This window comes from Fundulus heteroclitus, chromosome 22 (assembly GCF_011125445.2).
Source record: "Fundulus heteroclitus isolate FHET01 chromosome 22, MU-UCD_Fhet_4.1, whole genome shotgun sequence".
Lineage (NCBI taxonomy): Eukaryota > Metazoa > Chordata > Actinopteri > Cyprinodontiformes > Fundulidae > Fundulus > Fundulus heteroclitus.
Window position 1 is genome coordinate 2594699 of NC_046382.1, and position 21372 is coordinate 2616070.

Below are 21372 nucleotides of genomic sequence, written 5' to 3' on the forward strand. Positions count from 1 at the left end.
CTCCTCAGACTGAGTGGCTGTAACCTCTCAGAGAGAAGCTGTGAAGCTCTGTCCTCAGTTCTCAGCTCCCAGTCCTCCAGTCTCAGAGAACTGGACCTGAGTAACAACAACCTGCAGGATTCAGGAGTGAAGCTTCTCTCTCATGGACTGGAGAGTCCACACTGCAGACTGCAGTCTCTCAGGTACAAAGTTCTGAATGCTGTTGAGCAGATTTCTGGCCAATACCTGTTATCTAAGAGGATATAAATATTTCATAAATAGGTTTGTAAACTTTTCTAGGTTATTTATAATAGGTTACTAATAATAAACCACTTCATAATAATAAGCAACATAGACAAAATAAGATTTATTCATTAATCTTTCCACAGAGAACATTGATTTCTGGAAGAAAAAAAATAAAAATTGGTGAATTCTTTAACATCAAATGTTTCTCCCCATTTCCTCAGTCTGAGTGGCTGTAACCTCTCAGAGAAAAGCTGTGAAGCTCTGTCCTCAGTTCTCAGCTCCCAGTCCTCCAGTCTCAGAGAACTGGACCTGAGTAACAACAACCTGCAGGATTCAGGAGTGAAGCTTCTCTCTGCTGGACTGGAGAGTCCAAACTGCAGACTGGAAACTCTCAGGTACAAAGTTCTCAATCCTGTAGAAACCAGGTATCCGTTTTTATTACCTACAGAACAAAAGCAGTATATTATTAAACATGTTAAACACCAATTTCTTAGGTTATTCCCAGCTAAACTTTCTCATCATGTGTTCAATTGTGTGTCTGCAGCTTGTCAGGCTGTCTGGTCTCAGACGACGGCTGTGCTTCTCTGGCTTCGGCTCTGACCTCCAACCCCGCCCATCTGAAAGAGTTGGACCTGAGCTACAATCATCCAGGAGACTCTGGAGTAAAGCTGCTGTCGGCTGGACTGAAGGATCCACCCTGGAGACTGGAAACTCTTGGGTATGGAGGAACCTGCTGCAGGTGGAGAGAAGATCTGGTAGAGGAGGAAGAAAGAGAAATGTTTCCTTTGTCCTTTAGTCAGTCTGACAGAAAATAGTCAGCTTGTCATGTTGAATGGACCTGGGAAGATTAAGATGCAGCAGAGTCCCATCATCATGCATTTAAATTCTGGTCAAGTTGGTTATTCTCTCCATTTTGTCCAAGTTGTAAGATGGAGATTCTGACGATCCAGTTAGTTGTTCTGCATTTCAAGGCTGAAGTCCGTAGCAGGTTGAAGACGTAGATCTTTGTTTGTCTGTTGACCTGTCTGGGATGACACCCACAATATAGAACTGGGTTATGAAGATATGCTGGCTTTAACACCTGCTTTATAGCATCTACTCCATCCTTCCAGAGCAGATTTACCTTGGGTCAGGACCAGAACATATGGTGTTATCTAGTGCTGTAGTTTCTCCATCATAAACTGGGTTATTTGCATGTGAGTTAAGTTCTGGAGTTTTGAAGAACCTCATTATTATTTTCCACCTAAACTCTCTCTGTGTGTTTGAATTTGGAGTCGGATGAGCTTCAGATTGTCTTCCAGTCCTCTTAAGACCAAATTTGGCCCGTTACTTCTTAGGGCTGGACAATATAGAAAAAAAGCTTATTGATAAAAAAATGCATATTGATCGATATCGATAATTATCGAAAATATTTAAAACCATATTTTATGTGCAGCTCTGCCTGGACATTTTATGATATTGCTAAATGATTTAATTTTAATAAAGAACACAAACACAGAATTCCAATTAAATCTTTATTTAACCAACTTTTTTAACCATAACAGAATTTTTTTTAAAGAAAATTACTTAAGAGACCTGAGTTATGTTATTAAATACTGACAAAAAATAAACTAAAGTGACCAGTAAAATGACCAAAATAAATATACCAATACCATTTTATGACAAAGAAGGGAGACCAGTTTAGCTGCTATACCTGCTTTGTTTTGGAAGAAGCTCTGTAAGATTTCTCCGAAGATGACGCGGAGCGGCGCAGGGCTTGTGGCGTGCGCTGCTAAAACGGCTCGCGCTGCTAAAACGGCTCGCACTGCTTCGGGTGTAAGCGGCTTATGTGATGAAACAAGTTGGTTACGTTACCAGACTTTGTTTTTACTGGTTCCTTGCAAGTTTTACAAATCACTGGTTTATTTCTGTCAGACTGGCGAACTAGTAAAACCCCGTTTTGGGACCGTTTCCTCCGCCAATACTTGCTGCGACATATTCACATGCTCTGTGTTGTGGTTTGAGAGGGCGGCGCTTTGTGACGGCGGGCCTGGGTCCGCAATTACAATTGGTCGAGAGGAAGTAGTAACTGTAGCATCAACTAATATGATAGGCTGAAAGGAAGGAAGGAAAACTCTCTATCGAAGTTTTATAAACCCTATTTTTTCCTATCGCGCCACACGTCTATCGATCGATATATATTGTTATTGAATTATCGTCCAGCCCTATTGCAAGTTTCTTTCAGTGGGTATGACCCAAAAGACATCTGTTGAGCCTGGTTGTTAATGGGAAAGAGCAAACTTTTAGAGAGATTGATTTTATAGCCTGAGATCTCTCCAAAACTAGAGATAATATCTAATGCCTTGGGAATAGAGGTGCAAGGATCGGACAAGTAAAGTAGCAAGTCATCCGCATATAGTGACAGTTTGTGAGTTTTACCACCCCTGACAACGCCCACAATCTCCTCTGCACCCCGAAGTGCAACCGCTAATGGTTCTATGGCTACGTAAAACAAAAGCGGACTCAATGGACAGCCCTGCCTTGTCCCCCTACATATAGGTTAATAGTTTGAGGTTGTTTTATTAGTACGGACAGAGGCCTGTGGTGTAGCATATAAAATCCTTATCCACCAACAGAAAGCCGGACCAAAACCAAACGTCTCCAGAGCCGCAAAAACATATTCATATTCAATCCGGTCAAATGCCTTGTAAGCATCGAGAGAGAGCAAAACCTCCGCTGTATAAAGCTGTCACCCTATAATAGAACCAGTCTGAGCTGGATGAATCACTGTACACATAACTGATTCTAATCTAGTAGCCAGAACCTTAGTCAAGATCTTGTAGTCACAGCAGAGTAGACTCACCGGCCTGAATGACTCACATTTCAGGGGGTCCTTTCCTTTTTTCAGAAGGACTGAAATAGTGGCCTGTGTCATTGTTGGGGGGGGGGGAAGAGTCTTGCGCTCCAAAGCTTCGGTATATACGTTTTTTAAAAGAGGGCTTAGTTTGGATGACAATTTCTTTAAGAATTCAATAGGAAAGCCATCCAGCCCTGGAGCCTTACCGCTCTTCATCTTTTTATTTGCCCGATCAATTTCAACTGCTGACATGCTGCTATAGAGGGCTGCCCTGTCTTGTCTGCCTAAGGTTTGAACCTCAAGACCATTGAAAAACTGAGCTAACTTAGTACCATCACATTTATTCAGCAGTGTAAAGGTCCTCATAAAATATTTTGAATTGTTTATTAATGTCTTTTTGATCTGTGGTGATCCCATCCGGAGCATTAATTTCTGCTCTAAACCCCGCCTCTGCGGATTGTTTCAACTGATGGTTTAGTAATTTGTTGGCTCGCTCCCCATGTTCGTAGAATTCTTGACGAGATTTACGATGCAGCTCCTCAGCAGCTTCATATGAGAGGGTATCGAATTCTGTCAGCAAACCAATTCTTTCTTTACTGAGATCTACAGATGGAGCTTCACAGTTTTTTTGATCAACCTCCTTTATCAAAGAGATCAGCTCATTAAGGCGTGCTGACTGTCAAGTGCTTTTGCCAATGCACCCCACACTTGAAGGGAAGGACCCACAACAACAAGAGTATAGCTGGAATTACTCAGACTGAACAGTTGAATCTTTTCCCATTCTTTATTTAGTTTGATTCTTTTCTTCTCAGTGCTTGAACACCAGTCAGGTAAAAACCTTTGAAAACAAATATTACAATTAATACACGCCCAATATTTACAACACACAAATTCATAAATACCATATACAACAATTATACCAATCTAATTCCCATTTCAATTAGCAGAGCTTTATAAAAGTTGCTTGTATTTTTTATGCACCAACTAACCTAAAATCCTACTGGCTCATTCACCATCATATTGCATTATGCCCAAACATATACCCACATCACACATATCCCCAAGCTTATTATTTACAATGTGAAATGCATGTTTGTTTTAACTAACTGCAGCCACCTTCACAGGTGCACAAACCATGTAAGCAGGACTCCAACACAGCAACCATTACACATTAAGCTCTGGAACAGCAGCAGGAATCTTAAATAAAACTTATTTTCTTAACGGCTGCCCCTTCAGTGTTTGTCAGTGGGTCCTTGCTTCTCTGCAGTCAGTTTGCAGTGTGTCTCTCATATATACCTGCTGATGAGCACAGCTGCTCTCCCAGGTGTCATTTACCCCTAATCAATGTCTTTCAGGCAAAGTGCTGGCAGGTCAGCGCAACACTGACGTCTTCTTTTCATGCTTGCATTATAGGATATTATCTGACCCCGTAAATTCACTTTCATAGCTTCCCACAGGGTAGAGTGGCTTGTTTCTGAAGATTGGTTTGTTTCTAGAAAGAAGTCAATTTGGGTATACAGGAAATTGACAAAATCTTTGTCAGACAAAAGACTTGGATTAAGCCTCCAGGTGCGTTGTGAAGGCTCATTATCCGGAAAGCAAAGCACCATTGTCATTGGGCTATGATCAGATATAACAATGCTCTCATATTCACTAGACCTCAGTAGGGGGAGGTGTTTCTTGTCTAATAAGAAATAGTCTATCCTGGAGTAGGAATTATGGGCTGTAGAGAAAAATGAATACTGTATAGAAAGCGGATTTCTGTATCTCCATGCATCAATCACACCATATGCTTGGAGAAAAGCATTAATAGTCTCTGCTGATTTACCAAGTGATCCCCTTACATCTCTAGAGCGGTCCATATTGGGATCCAGAACACAATTTAGATCTCCCCCGAGGACCAGCTGGTGACTATTTAATTCTGGAAGGCGCGAAAAAAAGTCAGTAAAAAATTTAGAATTATCCCAATTTGGAGCATAAACGCATGCCAGTACCACTGGTAAGTTAAATAAGTGTCCTTGAAAAATAATAAACAGACCATCTTTATCTTGGATCATATTTGTTTGAACAAATTGCACTTCTCTATGTACGAGAATGGCCGCTCCACGACATTTAGCGTTAAATCTGGAATGAAAAATCTGGGAAAACCCCCCTCTCAAGCCTGGAGTGATCTTTATTAAGCAGGTGCGTTTCAGTTAAGAATGCTATGTCTGTTTGCAGCTTTGATAGATGAGAGAACACCTTACTACGCTTCACTGGATGGTTAAGCCCTTTGGTGTTCCAGTTTGTAAAATTAATATTCCCCCTCCCCGCACTGCTACTATTAGGGGTTATCATATTCTGGTATCTGAAATGGTATGGCAGCAGCCTGCTTTGAAACAGCCTCATCATTAAACCTTTTTGTACATGATAGATCTCTGTTTAGACATTGTACCATTGGAGTCAATAATATAAAACATTAAAACCATAAGGAATACAAAAACATAGAATCACACACGTCCCCTACACAATCCCATTGCCGGCCTCTCCCCAAACGAAAGGCTGCATCACACGACATAACAAAACTTACCTTGTGAGACCGAGTCTCACCAACACTACATGAATAATATGCTGCAGCTAATCTTAACCGTAATCTATTAAATGCACACTCAATGAGTTTCTCATGCCCTACCTTATTTATATATACTTTATGTGAGTAATCTTGACAAAACCAACAAACAAAAGTGTCTGAACTCACCCATCATATGTCATCAGGGCTCTGACAGTTCGAAGCAAGAACTTAATATAAAGAATTAAATTTCTACTAGCACCAACTGGACATCCGAGAACATTATTAACCTCAGTGAAGTCTGAACCGTCCAATTATGTTGACCAGGCCTTAAACAAAAGTCCTTAAAAGGATGACAGTTATTAAGACATACCTCTGTATGCGGGATAGGGGCAACCATAGAAAGCATGTCTCTCAGCGCTGTCACGTCTTGAGGTGGCGTGCTTCAGGTTTTCTATTATAAAATCCTTGGCCCGTTTAGGATCTTAAAAGCTTGTGCGCAGACCATCAGGCGTCGTTTCCACCATCAGGCGTCGTTTCCACCTGGTTTGGTTTCCAAACCAGGTGGTAAGCACGGGTTAGACTTGAGCAGAAGGAGGTGGTTTGGTGTTAGAGCTTCCAGATCATTTGGATTGGTAGATTCCAATGTAATAGGTCTACCGTTGAGGATTGACTCCACTTCACAGAGAGCAGTTTAAAGTCCTTCTTCGTCCAAATGCTGTGTCTGCAGGGTGGAATTAAGGACCTTTCTGATGGAACGAATCAATCTCTCCCATGCTCCGCCATGGTGCGATCCAGCTGGAGGATTGAAGATCCATTTCACTCCCTTCAACAACAGCGTATCAGTGATCTTTTCCTGATTCCACTCTTCTATGGCTTGTCTCAGCTCATGCTCCGCACCCACAAAGTTGGTTCCATTATCAGACAGCAGCTCTTGAACTTGGCCTCGCCTTGCAATAAAACGGCGAAAGGCATTAATGAAGGAGTCTGTGTCAAGAGATGAGGCGACCTCAATATATACAGCTCTAATTGCTAAACACGTGAAGAGAACTCCATACCTCTTCACAAGACTTCTCCCACGCTTGACTTCAAATGGACCAAAATAATCAACTCCAACAAAACTAAAAGGGGGTTTCTCAGGAGTCACTCTGCTTTCAGGCAAGTCAGCCATTTGCTGCTGGCCTGCAGCTCCATGAAGCTGTCAGGTCACACACCTCGACAGGATGTTTCTAATCAAGGCTCCAGCACCAGGAATCCAATATTTCTGATGCAGCTTTGAGAGCATGTAGTTCCTACCACCATGACCCACACTTTTATGGATATGCTGAAGAATGAGATCAGCAATGTGAAGGTCCTTAGGAATTATGATAGGATGTTTGGAATCTTCAGACATGACAGCCTTGCTGAGACGTCCTCCAACACGCAGCACATTATCCTCTAGAACAGGATTCAACTTGTATATGTGACTGCTTCGCTTCACGCTCTTTCCCTTTTGAAGACAGGAGATCTCTTCAGCATATCTTTTCCTCTGACAAAACTTGATTATCTGCATCTCAGCATCCTCAATCTCTCCCAATGAGAGAAAGTCATTACAGAACTCAACCCTAGGATGAGCACATTTAGACTGAGCTGTATTAGATGCAGGCTGGAAATGTGTCTTGTTCTTCTTGCGATGTAAGAGCAATGTTTTGAATCTCAAAATCCAACTCATCACCCTGACAAGACGAGTCCAGGACGATGAATCAAGGAATCCAATGGATGGTCATGATCATGTGTGGGTGAGACAACCACAGAGGCACACATCTTGACTTCACGGTCTTTAGGTGAAAGTTCCTGCAAGTTCTCTGGGTTAACAGGCCATTCTGTCTCTGGCTGTGTAAGGAATGCAGGACCAGATAACCATTTAGTGTCACGCAGAAAAGATTCTGCCTTCATACCTCTGGAGGCAAGGTCTGCAGGGTTATGCGTTGTATTCACATACCTCCACTGTGATATTCCAGAAGACGTGAGAATCTCAGACACTCGGTTCACCACAAAAACACGAAACCTCGTAGTTTTGTTATTGATGTATTTCAACACTGAGGTGCTTTCTGTCCAAAACATTGAGTCCAAAAGAGGTAGCCTCAGCTCTCTTCTCCAAAGTCTGTCCATGCGAACTGCTAGCACAGCCGCTGTCAATTCCATACGGGGAATTGTGACTGGTTTTAAAGGTGCCACCCTGGACTTCCCCATTATGAAGGAACTGTGTGCCTGTAAGAGACTGTTGTGCAGCAGCAAATGGGTAACAACACCATACCCCTTCTCACTCGCATCTGCAAAGTGGTGCAACTGAGCAGTAGTTTTTTCTCCAAATTCAGTAGGTTTTAAACATCGTTTGATGCTGATGTTGTCCAACAGGTGCAGTTCTTCCACCCACCTTTGCCACTCTTGAGCAACATCTGATGGAATAGCATCATCCCATCCAATCCCCCTCTGACGCAGATCTTGAAGTATCCTTTTAGCTGTGAAAATGACAGGAGCAAGGAATCCCAGAGGGTCGTAGAAGGAGCTGACCATAGAAAGAATTCCTCTCCGGGTCAATGGCCTGTTTGGGATGGAAATGGAGAACTTAAACGCATCTGACTGTAAACACCACCAAACTCCTAATGCTCGCTCAACAGGCAATAGGTCACAATCCAAATCTAGATTTTTAACTTCCTTAGCTCTCTCCTCCTCAGGTAGTACTGCCAGGACCCTGCAGCTATTACTTATCCACTTTGTTAAGTGGAAGCCTCCCTTGGCGCAGATGAGTCTGAGGTCTGTGTAAAGAGAGATTGCTTCCTCTTCAGTGCCTACTGAAGCAAGGCAGTCATCCACGTAGAAATTATGTAGAATGGTGTCAATCACCTGCTGGTTGAAGTGTGCTTTGTTGTCTTCCGCACATTTCCGCAGAGCATCTTCACTCTTGGCATTGGCATTATCGTTGGCCAGTTTGATCTCTGCTCTTAGCTGATCAACCTGGCAGTGTTTTTCAGTGGATTTTGCCTCTGCTTTAGTGAGCAGTTCCATCCTCAGTTCGGCGATCGCTGAGAGGATGGCCTGATGTCCGGGTCTTCGGTCGGGTGTAGCGTCAGGTGCAGCGTTAGCCTCTGGGCTAGTTTTGGAGCTAGCCTGTGTGTCGGGCGCTTTCCGTTGTTTTTTAGACATTTTCAGCGAGCGTTCGATCCAAAGATAAAAGCCTGGTTCGTCGCCTTGGCAAGCGTGACTCAATTTTTTTTTCATGAAATAGCTGCTTCAATATTTATTAATAGTGCTGGTAAAGAGCTCAGTAGAAACACGTCCTCACATGGCGCTGCTCAAACCGGAACTCCCGAAATATGATCCCTCTTGTTGATTTTCATCAGAACTCTTGCTGCAGAATTTTGGACTTCCTGATAGTAAAGAATTACAATAGTTCAGCCTTGAAGTAACAAATGCATGGACTAGTTTTTCAGCATCACTCCTGGACAGAATGTTCCTAATTTTGGCGATATTCCGGAGGTGAAAAAAAGGAAACTCTGGAAACCTGTTTAATATGGAATTTAAACAACATGTCTTGGTCAAAAATAACACCAAGATTTTTTACTTTATTTCCAGAAGCCAAATTAATGCCATTCAGATTAAGTGATTAAGAAGTTTATTTTTTGATAACTCTGGTCCAAAGATTACAACTTCTGTCTTGTAAGAATTTAAATGCAGAAAATTTAAAGTCATCTCCAGCTTTTGATGGATAAATATAGCTGAGTGTCATCAGCATAACGGTGTAAATTCATCCAATGCTGTCTGATAATTTTGCCGATCGGAAGCATATATATAGTAAGGAGAACTGGTTCAAGGACTGAACCCTGTGGTACTCCACAAGTGACCCTAGAGTTCGAAGAAGATTTATTATTAACAAACATGCAAACTGGAATCTGTCCAACAGATAAGATTTAAACCAGCCTAATGCTTTCCCCTTAATTCCTACAGTATGCTCAAGTCTTTGTAGGAGAATATTGTGATCAACTGTATCAAATGCAGCACTGAGATCTAACAGGATAAGTATAGACACAAGTCCATTATCTGAGGCCATGTGAATATCATTAGTGATCTTCACCAGAGCTGTTTCAGTGCTATGATGAGCTCTGAAGCCTGACTGAAACTCCTCAAGTAGGTCATTACTTTGTAAATGTTCACAAAGTTGATTAGCAACTACGTTCAAGAATTTTAAATAGGAAAAGAAGATTAGATATAGGTCTGTAATTTACTAACTCATCTTGATCAAGAGAAGGTTTCTTAAGTAAAGGTTTGGTAACAGCTACTTTAAAAGCCTGTGGTACATATCCATTTACCAAGGATAGATTAATAATTTCTAAAATAGGACCACTGATCAAAGGGAATACCTCCTTAAACAACTTGGTTGGGATTGGGTCTAACATGCAGGTAAAAGGTTTAGGTGAAGCTGAAATTTCAGATAGCTCAGAAAGCTCTACTGCTTCTAAACAGTTCAGAAACCACGCAGGTTCTAAAGATTCCTCCAATGCTGCCTCATTTACTGAGGATGAGGTAATCATGTTTGGGAGGATGCCAAGTATTTTATTTTTAATAGAATCAATTTTATTTATGAAGAATCCCATAAAATCATTACTGCTAAGAGCTAAGGGAATGGATGGATCAACGGAGCTGATCCATCCACTCAATTAATGATGAAAAATTTGCTGTTCTAACTCTGCGAAGGGTCTTGTTATACAACAGTAGACTGTCTTTCTAGATCAGATAGGATTCCTCTTGGTGTGTAGAGCGCTATTTTCAGTCCCGTGCCCCTGGGACCAGCCCAGAATAGAAAGTTCGCCGCAAATCTGTGGCCCTGCTGTCGGTCTTATGACTGGAGACATTAAAATCCCATTTGCTTAAACAAAGTACTTAAAAGGACAACAATTATTCAGACATACCTCTGTATGCGGTATAGGGGCAACCACACATTTCTCTCAGCGCTGTCACGTCTTCAGGCTGCGCGCTTCAAGTTTTCCATTATAAAATCCTTGGCCCGTTTAGGATCTTTAAAGCCTGTGCGCAGACCATCCAACGTCGTTATTCTCAGCTCAGCTGGGTACCAGAGGCCATAGCGTACTCCCTCACAGCTCACTCAGCTCTCTCTCCACTTGACACAAACAACCATGCTGCTGCTGCCCAGACTCAGAGAGAGAGAGAGAGAGAGGGAGACAGAGAGAGAGAGACAGAGAGAGACAGAGACAGAGAGACAGAGAGTGCTTCAGTCCTTCAGATAATATTCTGGTAGAAAAGAGTGGTCATCTTCAGCAGCACTTCATATTAATTTTCAAAGTAGATATTATATGTCATATGTTACTGGAGCCCACTCAGAACATGTAATTAAGACCTTGAAAGAACCCAGTACATTTATCCCGTTAAAAAGTGTTATGTAAGACAACATTAGATAACCCTTTATTTATCACACGACAGGGAAAATTGTAGAATTAAAGTAACAGGCGACTGCACACAACACAAACAAAATTACATAAGGTTTGAAAGATATAATATCATACGAAGTGAATTAGAAAAAACACCATGAACAGAACATTATTATTATTATTCCATTGTAATATAAAAGTAGAAATCACAAAAACACCAAAAGTCAACAGTTTCATGATACATCAAGCTTAAATATAAAAAGTACCGGTATCAATATCGACGATACTGACCTTTTATTTGGTATGACCTTTTCTTGGTATCAGCCCACATCTACTCCTTGGACACTTTCACAACCCATTACTGCAGCTGCTGGATTCAGGAAGCTGCATCTTTTTATTGGTCTCATTGTAAATGTGTGCACCGCCACCTGGTTGTGCTGATTGGTAGAGGAAGAGCTGAAAGGTTGGTGGTGCTTGTCAGAGGTCTGTGATGATGGAAGCCTCTCCCTGGTTTGAGTCTGAGCTCAGATCAGCTCTTTGATTCTTGTTGAACTTTTTGTTGAATGTGATGCAGCTTCTCCTTTTTAATGTTTGTATTTCTGGATCTTCCAGTGTGGCCACAGCAGATTTCCACAGGGCTCTTTAGTGTTTCATTCCTCCATCTCATCTGTGTGTGGGAGTGTGGATGGAACAGGGATCCAGAGTTGGTGTCAGTGTTTAGATTGATTGTATTTTAATGCTGATTATTAAATCAGGTGGAGCTTCCAGAAATGTTGACTTAGTTTCCTGATGTCCTTTTAGGCTTCAGGCTGTTTCTTCAGGTTGTTACTGAGGGATTTCCTTTTTCTTCTCTGTTGGAGAAATTAGTTATGCTACAGCGCCACCTACTGTCCTCCTACATCCACTGCAGGTTGCAGTGTTTCCATCATAATCTGGGCGTGTCCAAATGTTGGACTGGTCCTTTCTCAGTGGAGGACAATGTGTGTCTGAGAGACATGTAATGTCCATGTTTGCTGCTGAAAGAGACTGATGGTCTGACCCCTCTCCTCCTTTCAGGGTGGAGCCTGCTGGAGAACGATGGTTGACACCAGGTCTGAGGAAGTGTAAGTGTGTTTTTATTTGAGTCATGACAACAAAGCAGCTCATATTCAACCATCTTCAGACTGTCCATCACTCATTCAGGAGTCATCATCAATAAATGATCAATAACTGCACCTGGATTGTCTTTGTTCTCTCCATCAGATTCCTGTCAACTCACAATCGACACAAACACAGTGAGCAGAAAACTCAAACTGTCTAAAGACAACAGGAAGGTGACACATGTGGAGGAGCTTCAGTCATATCCTGATCATCCAGACAGATTTGGTTTTCCTCAGTTGCTGTGTAGAGATGGTCTGACTGGTCGCTGTTACTGGGAGGTTGAGTGGAGAGAAGACGTTAAAATATCAGTGAGTTACAGAAGAATCAAGAGGAGAGGAGATTTTAGAGATTGTATGTTTGGAGGGAATGATCACTCCTGGAGTCTGAACTGCTCTGATTATGGTTACTCTGTCTGGCATAATAACAGACAGACATCTATCTCCTCCTCCTCCGTCTCCAGCAGAGCAGCAGTATATGTGGACCATCCTGCTGGTATTCTGTCCTTCTACAGAGTCTCCTCTGACTCACTGATCCACCTCCACACCTTCAACACCATATTCACTGAACCTTTGCATCCTGGGTTTGAATTCTGGTATACCAGTCCAGGTTCTTCATTGTCTTTATGCTAAGTTGAGTCTAAAGAGTCTCCTCCTGTCAGAGAAAGCCTCTCCCTGTTGAACAGATAGTTCAGTCTGTTCATGTCTGTCTCTTTCACTCAGAAACACGTTTTCACATTCATGGATTCAATCTGTTTCTTTGTAAAACTCTTTTAAATGATTCCTTGGAAACGTATTCCTCTTCCAGTCCTTTAAAGATGGAAACTGGGATTATTCCAGGATTCAAATGTTGTTTTTCTGCCTGTTTCCAGTAAAAGCTTCACTCTGAATATCAGTGTGACAAAGTGGTTCAGTTTGTGTTCACCATTTGTCCCTTATTCCTATTTCTGATTCATTTATTTTCTGTAGATGGCCATATAGCTTAAATTTAAACATTAGTTTGCAGCTCTGCTCCACTTACTATCCCGGGTTTGTTTGTGTTAGCATTAGGTTGCAGTTTCCATCTATATGTTTAGGTTAAAGCTACTCCTGGATTATTGGTTGAATTTGTTTATTTGGTTTCAAAGTATATTCATATTTGTTTACCTTTTTACTCACCATTGTTTGTCCCTTGTAGATCTGCAGGAGTATGGGAGGGGCCGGCCCAGTACTTCCTGCTTAAGTGTCTGAGTGATATCACTGATTGTCTTGCTGGATGCTACCAATTAGAGGGTTTCTTTAGGAGTATTGCTTTGTTTTTCTTTAAAGTGAAGATGATTTGCTTTGTAACAGGAACTAAGTAAATGCCTAAAAGAAATCAATGCATGGATGTGCCAAAATTTTCTCCAATTGAATAAAAACAAAACTGAAGTAATAATATTTGGACCAATAGAGGAAAGATCAAAAGTTAGCACACAGCTTCAGTCGCTTCAGCTAAAAACCACCAATCAGGCCCGAAATCTGGGAGTAGTGATGGACTCAGACCTGAACCTTCAAAAGCATCTAAAGACAATTACAAGGTCAGCTTTCTATCACCTGAGGAACATTTCTAGGATTAAAGGACTGATGTCTCAGCAGGATCTGGAAAAACTAATCCATGCGTTTATATTTAGTAGAATTGATTACTGCAACGGTGTTTTCACAGGACTTCCTAAAAAGTGGGTCAGACAGCTGCAGCTGATCCAGAACGCTGCTGCCCGCGTCCTCACTAAGACTAAGAAAGTAGAGCACATAACCCCAGTTCTAAAGTCCTTACACTGGCTCCCTGTATCTCAGAGAATAGACTTTAAAATCCTTCTGTTAGTCTATAAATCCTTAAATGGCTTAGCACCTAAATACATCACAGACTTGTTATCAGTGTATCAACCATCCAGACCACTAAGGTCTTCTGGCTCCAGTCTACTCCACATACCTAGAACCAGAACTAAACATGGAGAAGCAGCATTTAGTTCCTATGCTCCGCTTATCTGGAACAAACTTCCAGAAAACTGTAAAAGTGTGGAAAGCCTGAGTTCTTTTAAATCAAGATTAAAAACACATCTGTTTAAAATTGCCTTTGACTGTTCTAGTTAAACAGTTTTACTGTTTTTAATGTTCTTTTTTGTTACTACATTCTATCCCTACTTGCTTTTATTCTATTTTCTATCTACATTTTATTATTTTGGTATATCTTAATCATGTAAAGCACTTTGTATTGTCTTGTACTGAATTGTGCTATATAAATAAATTTTCCTTGCCTTGCCTTGCCTTGCCTTGTAAGCTTCCGATGGGTTGATTCATGTTATTTTTGTTAATTAATGACATTTATTCATCTATTTTAAGGCATTGGCTCAAACTCTCTGTTTCTTTTTGTGAAATCATGGAAATATTAAAACCAATCAACCAAGACATCAGAAAGAAAACTTTGGACCAAGGTTCTCCCCTTGGTTCTCTGGAGCCCAGTGGCCATATTCACAAAGATTGATAAGACTTATTAAATCTGAAAAACTCATAAAGAGAGAAAAGCAATTAGAAGAATTTATTGATACAATAATTTAAACTTTGGCGCTCAGACCTCGGCAGGAAACATGAACGCTGATTTATACTTTAATGTACATAAGCAGATGTATGAGAGTAGGGATATTTCCCCCAGGCCTGAAACTGGTGGTGGAGTTGAGATAGATACATTTGGTAAATCCATAGAGGCTGGTTTGCAAGGTGATTGCTTGAGCTAAATGTCCAACTTGATAAACAAAGTTTGCATAAACTGTCCATGACTGTGGAGAGAAAAAACTCCCCTTTGGGAAGAAACCTCTGGCAGAACCAGGCTCAACATGGCGGTCTTCTGCCGGACCATTTTAGATGAGACAGGGAATTCCATGAGAGTCCAGGAGGAGCTACACTCTGGTAGGGGCAAGGTTGAAGGAGCATCGAGGAAAGCCAGATGAAGCTAAAATTTTAGATAGCTCAGAAAGCTCTACTGCTTCTAAACAGTTCAAATGCTGTGCAGCTAATCTCAGCAGTACGTAAAAAGCAGCAAGAAATTATGTTAAAAATGAAGGACCTCGGTGGAGAAAAAATTCAAGTCCACAGGAATGGCAGCTAGATTAAAAGGAGTAATTTCGAATGTCCCTCTAGAAATTTCCATGGAAGAATTGAAGAAAGAAATAAAATGTGGGAAAGTAACACAGGCCAAAAGACTCCAAACAAACAGAGGTGGTATTAAAACAGATAGCTTGTCTGTGTTGCTAGTCTCTGAAAAAGCAATGCCTTCTGAAGTGATATTTTGGCTGGATAAATTATAAAGTTAGGGAATATATTCCTCAACCTTTAAAATGCTTTAAATGCCAAAGAATGGGACACACAGCGCAACAGTGTAAATGGAGGCAAAGGTGTGCGAAATGTGGGGAAGAACACGAGTATGGCAAGTGTAATAAGGATGCAAAGTTAAAGCGCTGTAATTGTGGGGGAGAACATAGTGCTGCCTATGCTGGATGTGAGGTTCAGAACCAAGCAATAGAAGTGCAGAAATATTAAATTTTTAATTTGCAGAGACTGTATGAAACGGTGGAATGGAACTAAACAGATTAACAGAATATCAACAAAAATCAAATGATGGTACGAGACAGGAAGGACTACCCCAGAGAAAACACACAAGGACAGTTCAACCAGAAAGAACAGATTCCATAGCAGACATGTAGCCATAAGTGTATAATGGAAAAAAATGAAATGATTGCAGAAAATAAGGGCTTTATAGCTTTCATATGCAAAGTTATCAATGTTACATCAAGACAACAAAGAAAAAGTGATAGAATCAAGACAGTGGTAGAAGCTGCCATGGAGTTTCTAGACATCAAAGACATTAATGCAGCATTTAGCGATGAACTGAAGGCCATCATAAAGATCTGGGTTGGATGGAAGGATCCTACAAAAACTCTAACGTGGAGATTAGCCATGGTAGTCTACCCAGGTCATCAACATAATCTGTCAACCTGATGGAAGAAACACAATCATCTAAGGGGTCCTCAGTTTCTAAGAAGCCTAAACTAAAGTCTCTTCACCAGGCAGCAGTTGATCAGGCCCTGCAGAGTCCAAATGGACACCTGGACTTGTTCCTCCGGTTCCTCCTGGGACTTTCACTGCAGACCAATCAGAGACTCCTACAAGGTCTACTGACACTGACAGGAAGTTGCTCACAGACCAATCAGGAAACACTTCAGTACATCAAGGAGAAGATCAGTGAGAATGTGTCTGCAGAGAAAAGCATCAATCTGTTCCACTGTCTGAATGAACTGAAGGATCGTTCTCTAGTGGAGGAGATCCAACAGTCTCTGAGTTCAGGAAGTCTCTCCACAGATAAACTGTCTCCTGCTCAGTGGTCAGCTCTGATCTTCATCTTAGTGTCATCAGCAGAAGATCTGGATGTGTTTGACCTGAAGAAATACTCTGCTTCAGAGGAGGTTCTCCTGAGGCTGCTGCCAGTGGTTAAAGCCTCCAACAAAGCTCTGTAAGGACACAGGTTGTTGCTGCTTTTATTTCTGATAGTGAGAAATCTGTGAATGAAGTCAATGTTGAATCATGTTGTTTCAGTTATTTTAGAATATAATACCAGATATGTCTCCATGTCTCCTCAGACTGAGTGGCTGTGAACTCTCAGAGAGAAGCTGTGAAGCTCTGTCCTCAGTTCTCAGCTCCCAGTCCTCCAGTCTCAGAGAACTGGACCTGAGTAACAACAACCTGCAGGATTCAGGAGTGAAGCTTCTCTCTGCTGGACTGGAGAGTCCAAACTGCAAACTGGAAACTCTCAAGTACAAATTTACAGATTTTTGTCCATTACCTGCTATCATAGATTATCTAAATGTTATTTCATTAATAGAGTTGTTAACTTTTCTTCTCTGACCTTCATTCTCTTTGAATACAAACCACAGATTTATTCTTTATCTTAGCTTCATTTCTTGACTCCACCAATGAACATCAAAGTTATCTAAACACCAGAACCATGGTTCCACTGGGAGCACCAGGTTAACAGTTTGAGGAAACCTTAAAGCCAGACTCTTCCGCATAGTTTGTGTCAGTTTCCATTTCAGTTGAGCTCTAGTCAGGAATATTCTGTTTAAATGGGTCAGGTATAACTTTTTATTCTTTACAGAGCAACATACAGTATTTTTTTCAAACATATTAAGCACTAATTTCTTGCTTTTTCCCCAGCTGAAAATGAATGTTGAATTGTGTGTCTGCAGCTTGTCAGGCTGTCTGGTCTCAAAGGAAGGCTGTGCTTCTCTGATCTCAGCTCTGAGGTCCAACCCCTCCTGTTTGAAAAAGTTGGACCTGAGCTACAATCATCCAGGAGACTCAGGTGTAAAGCTGCTGTCGGCTGGACTGAGGGATCCACTCTGGAGACTGGAAGCTCTCAGGTATGGAGGAACCTGCTGCAGGTGGAGAGAAGGTCTGGTAGAGGAGGATGAGGGAGAAACATTTGACAGGAAACAGTATTTTGAGGAGCAAAATATCAATACATTGCTGATATCTTGTCCTGATATGGAGGACAATGTGTGTCTGACAGACATGTAATGTCCATGTTTGCTGCTGAAAGAAACTGATGGTCTGACCTCCCTCCTCCTTTCAGGGTGGAGCCTGCTGGAGAACGATGGTTGACACCAGGTCTGAGGAAGTGTAAGTGTGTTTTTATTTGATTCATGACAACAAAGCAGCTCACATTCAACCATCTTCAGACTGTCCATCACTCATTCAGGAGTCATCATCAATAAATGATCAATAACTGCAGCTGGATTGTCTTTGTTCTCTCCATCAGATTCCTGTCAACTCACAATCGACACAAACACAGTGAACAGAGAACTCAAACTATCTGAAGACAACAGGACGGTGACATATGTGAAGGAGCTTCAGTCATATTCTGATCATGGTGAAAGATTTGGTGTTCCTCAGCTGCTGTGTAGAACTGGTCTGACTGGTCGCTGTTACTGGGAGGTCGAGTGGAGAGGAGATGTTTATATATCAGTGAGTTACAGAAGAATCAAGAGGAAAGGAGGTAGTGAAGACTGTTGGTTTGGACTCAATGATCATTCCTGGACTCTGAGCTGCTTTGATGATGGTTACTCTGTCTGGCACAATAACAGCCGGACACCCATCTCCTCCTCCTCCTCCTCCTCCTCCTCCTCCTCCGTCACCAACAGAGTAGCAGTGTATGTGGACCATCCTGCTGGCATCATCTCCTTCTACAGAGTCTCCTCTGACTCACTGATCCACCTCCATACCTTCAACACCACATTCACTGAACATCTGCTTCCTGGCTTTGGGTTCTGGTCCAGTTCTGGTTCCTCAGTGTTTTTGTGCAGAATTGAGTCTAGAGAGTCTCCTCCTGTCAGAGAAAGCCTCTCCCTGTTGAACAGATAGTTCAGTCTGTTCGTGTCTGTCTCTTTCACTCAGAAACACGTTTTCACATTCATGGATTCAATCTGTTTCTTTGTGAAACTCTTCTAAATGATTCCTTGGAAACTTCTTCCTCTTCCAGTCCTTTAAAGAGGGAAGCTGGGATTATTCCAGGATCCACATGTTGTTTTTCTGCCTGTTTCCAGTGTGGATGGAAAATTACAGCTTGGGTTCTGAAGTCACCTCTGACCTAGCTAAAACATGTGAGCAGCTGCAAAACGGAGGACACGAGAAGTGCCTGCTATTGGCTCAACTCTTCCCTTGTCTGCCAAGGTCAATACTTGCGTATTTTCTGTCTGGCATTGTCAATATTTGGATTATGAGTTGCTTTTGTTATGTCTTCATGGTAAAAGCTGCTGCCTGGTATAACAACATGCAAAAGGTGGTGGCCCCAGGTTCAGAGAAGAACATAGAACATGGGAACAGAAGGGGTGCAGACTGCAGCCGAGCCAAGGGTGTGTTTACTTTTGCTCTGTCTCTAAATAAATTGCTGTGCTGGAACTTGACTAGACTCACAATTTCCTTTTAAATGTATTATTTCTCACAACAACAGGCAAAGCTTTGCGCTTTTTTCTCTGCTCTCTGCTCCATGCTTGCTTGCATTTTCCTGCCTTTTACTTTTTATCTCCTTTTTATCTCTTAACCTAAACCACAGAAAGTTGGATTTAGTTATTTCATTTATTTTCTTTTACTTATTTGTTGATTTTGAAAAGATGCTTTCCTTCACCACAATGGACTTTGACAAGCTTTTACAGAAGATAGCTGTTATGGAACTGAAAATCTGTTGACTCGAAGTGAATTATGATGTAAACGCCACGCATGGAAATGAAACAACCCTGCCTGTGATTCCGAACGATGACCACCAGCTCAGCGACTCAGCAAACAAACAGTTCCCTGAGGAAAATGAGAATCCCTGGACCACTCTGGGTGCAAGACCAAAGGATCAACAAACCCCAGGCCTAGACAAAGAAAACTGGCCGAGACTACAGAGAGATGTCCCAGGACAAGTGAAACAACAGCGGGCTGTTCTCAAAACAAATGATAGGAGTAAACCTGCTGGAAATGCTGGAATTCCGTTACTAAACAGATTCTCTCCGCTCCAAAATGTGACCCAGGAGGACAAAAATCAGAGGTATGTCAACGATTTTCGTTCTAAGACATCAGAGAAAAGACATGCCACAGGGCCAAGGACCCTGATATTATGCAATGGATCTGTAAGGGGGATTAAACATTTCTGTAACAAGAAAAACAAAGAGGTGTTGATTTATATGACAGGAACTGTGGCCTGGTGTCTGATGTTTCAGACATCCTTCCAAGGGTCTTGAAAAAACGCCGACCTTGGAAAAACTCATAATACAAGCTGAAGCCCTGAAGGACGTCATCCGGATAAGAAAGTCAGAAGTATTGAAAGAGGATTACATTCGTCTGTTGAACTTAGTTGATGGCCTTAATGTCAAGGTGTTTCTCAGCGGCCCTCAGGCGCCCGTTAATTGTGGAAATTTGATGTTTTCCAGAGTTCTGATACCAAACAAATGGCTGGAAAAAACATGCAAACAAACAACTGTAACCTTCATAGACAACTTTAACATCTTTTGGGAGAGGAGACAGCTGTTCAGCAACAATGGTTTCTCTCTAAATAGGTCAGGTGCAAAACGGCTTATTTCAAACATCTTCTGTTCTGTGAACCATGCACCATCAGCTTTGTTCCAAAACAAAGTACATCCAGTGCCAAAACAAATGATAAGCCCAGTGCAGCCCAAACAAGCCAAGATAAAGATGGCCAGAAAGATGACACAGAAAGAGGCTACGTCAGAACTACAGGAGGATTCATCCCAGATCTCAGCAGGACAAAGAGAGGACCAAGAACCTCCATCGTCACAAACACCGGTCTAGACTGGCCCGCCTCCCCTTCTTCTCCACAAAGCCCAGAAGTTCCTTTTCTGGAATTTTCTCACAACATGAACAAAGTATTTAAGATTGGCCTACAGATGACATCCTCTCCACATAGCCATTCTGCTGTGAATAAACCAGGATTTTCCAAAGGCCTCAGAGCCTCAGATCCTCCTCCTCTATGTATCACAGAACACTCTGGTACTGAGGAACTCCAAATTACTTCACTGTGATACAGATTGGGCCCTGGCCACTCATTTATCAGACATGACAGTTTCCAGCATCAGCCTGGGCCTTTTGCCGGAGATTATGGAATATCTGTGATAATACGTGGCATAAATAAGAAAAACAAAAGGATAAACAGGAACAAATACTTAAAAGTCATAAACTGTCAGATGCAACCTGTCACAGAGACATCATCAACCACTAAATCATATAAACTGGGTTTATTAAATATTAGATCTCTGTCAGGAAAATCCCTTTTAATTAATGACTTCATTATTGACAATAATTTTGATGTAATGTTTTTAACAGAAACATGGTTACATGAATTTAGTGAAGCAGCTATACTAATGGAGTCGACACCTCCAAACTACAATTTCCTTTGTGAGAGCAGACAGCAAAGGAAAGGTGGAGGAGTAGCAACATTGACATGTGAACCCTGTTCACATGTCAATGTTGAACCATGTGAACCCTGCTTCCTGGTCTGAACCCAGGGTCCAGACCAGGAAGCAGAGCTGTAGTTTAACACACCTCTCTGCAGCTTCTCTACTGTTACCCATCCATTATCCTATTGAGACGGTGTCTTTCCCACGGCCAAAACTTAACAGATCAAAAACTTAT

At 41.7% G+C, this 21372-nt stretch overlaps 1 protein-coding gene across 1 annotated transcript in view; it reads left to right on the forward strand.

The window, feature by feature from the left end:
- The window catches only part of LOC118557027 (NACHT, LRR and PYD domains-containing protein 12-like), a 45655-nt gene that overhangs the window by 15619 nt on the left and 8664 nt on the right, over positions 1-21372 (forward strand). Inside the window, exons 5-12 of the mRNA XM_036125896.1 lie at positions 9-182; positions 447-620; positions 770-943; positions 16824-16997; positions 17430-17603; positions 17816-17862; positions 18002-18589; positions 18786-18912. Of these exons, the coding sequence (XP_035981789.1) occupies positions 9-182; positions 447-620; positions 770-943; positions 16824-16997; positions 17430-17603; positions 17816-17862; positions 18002-18589; positions 18786-18912 (1632 nt within the window). The remainder of the gene's footprint in view (positions 1-8; positions 183-446; positions 621-769; positions 944-16823; positions 16998-17429; positions 17604-17815; positions 17863-18001; positions 18590-18785; positions 18913-21372) is intronic.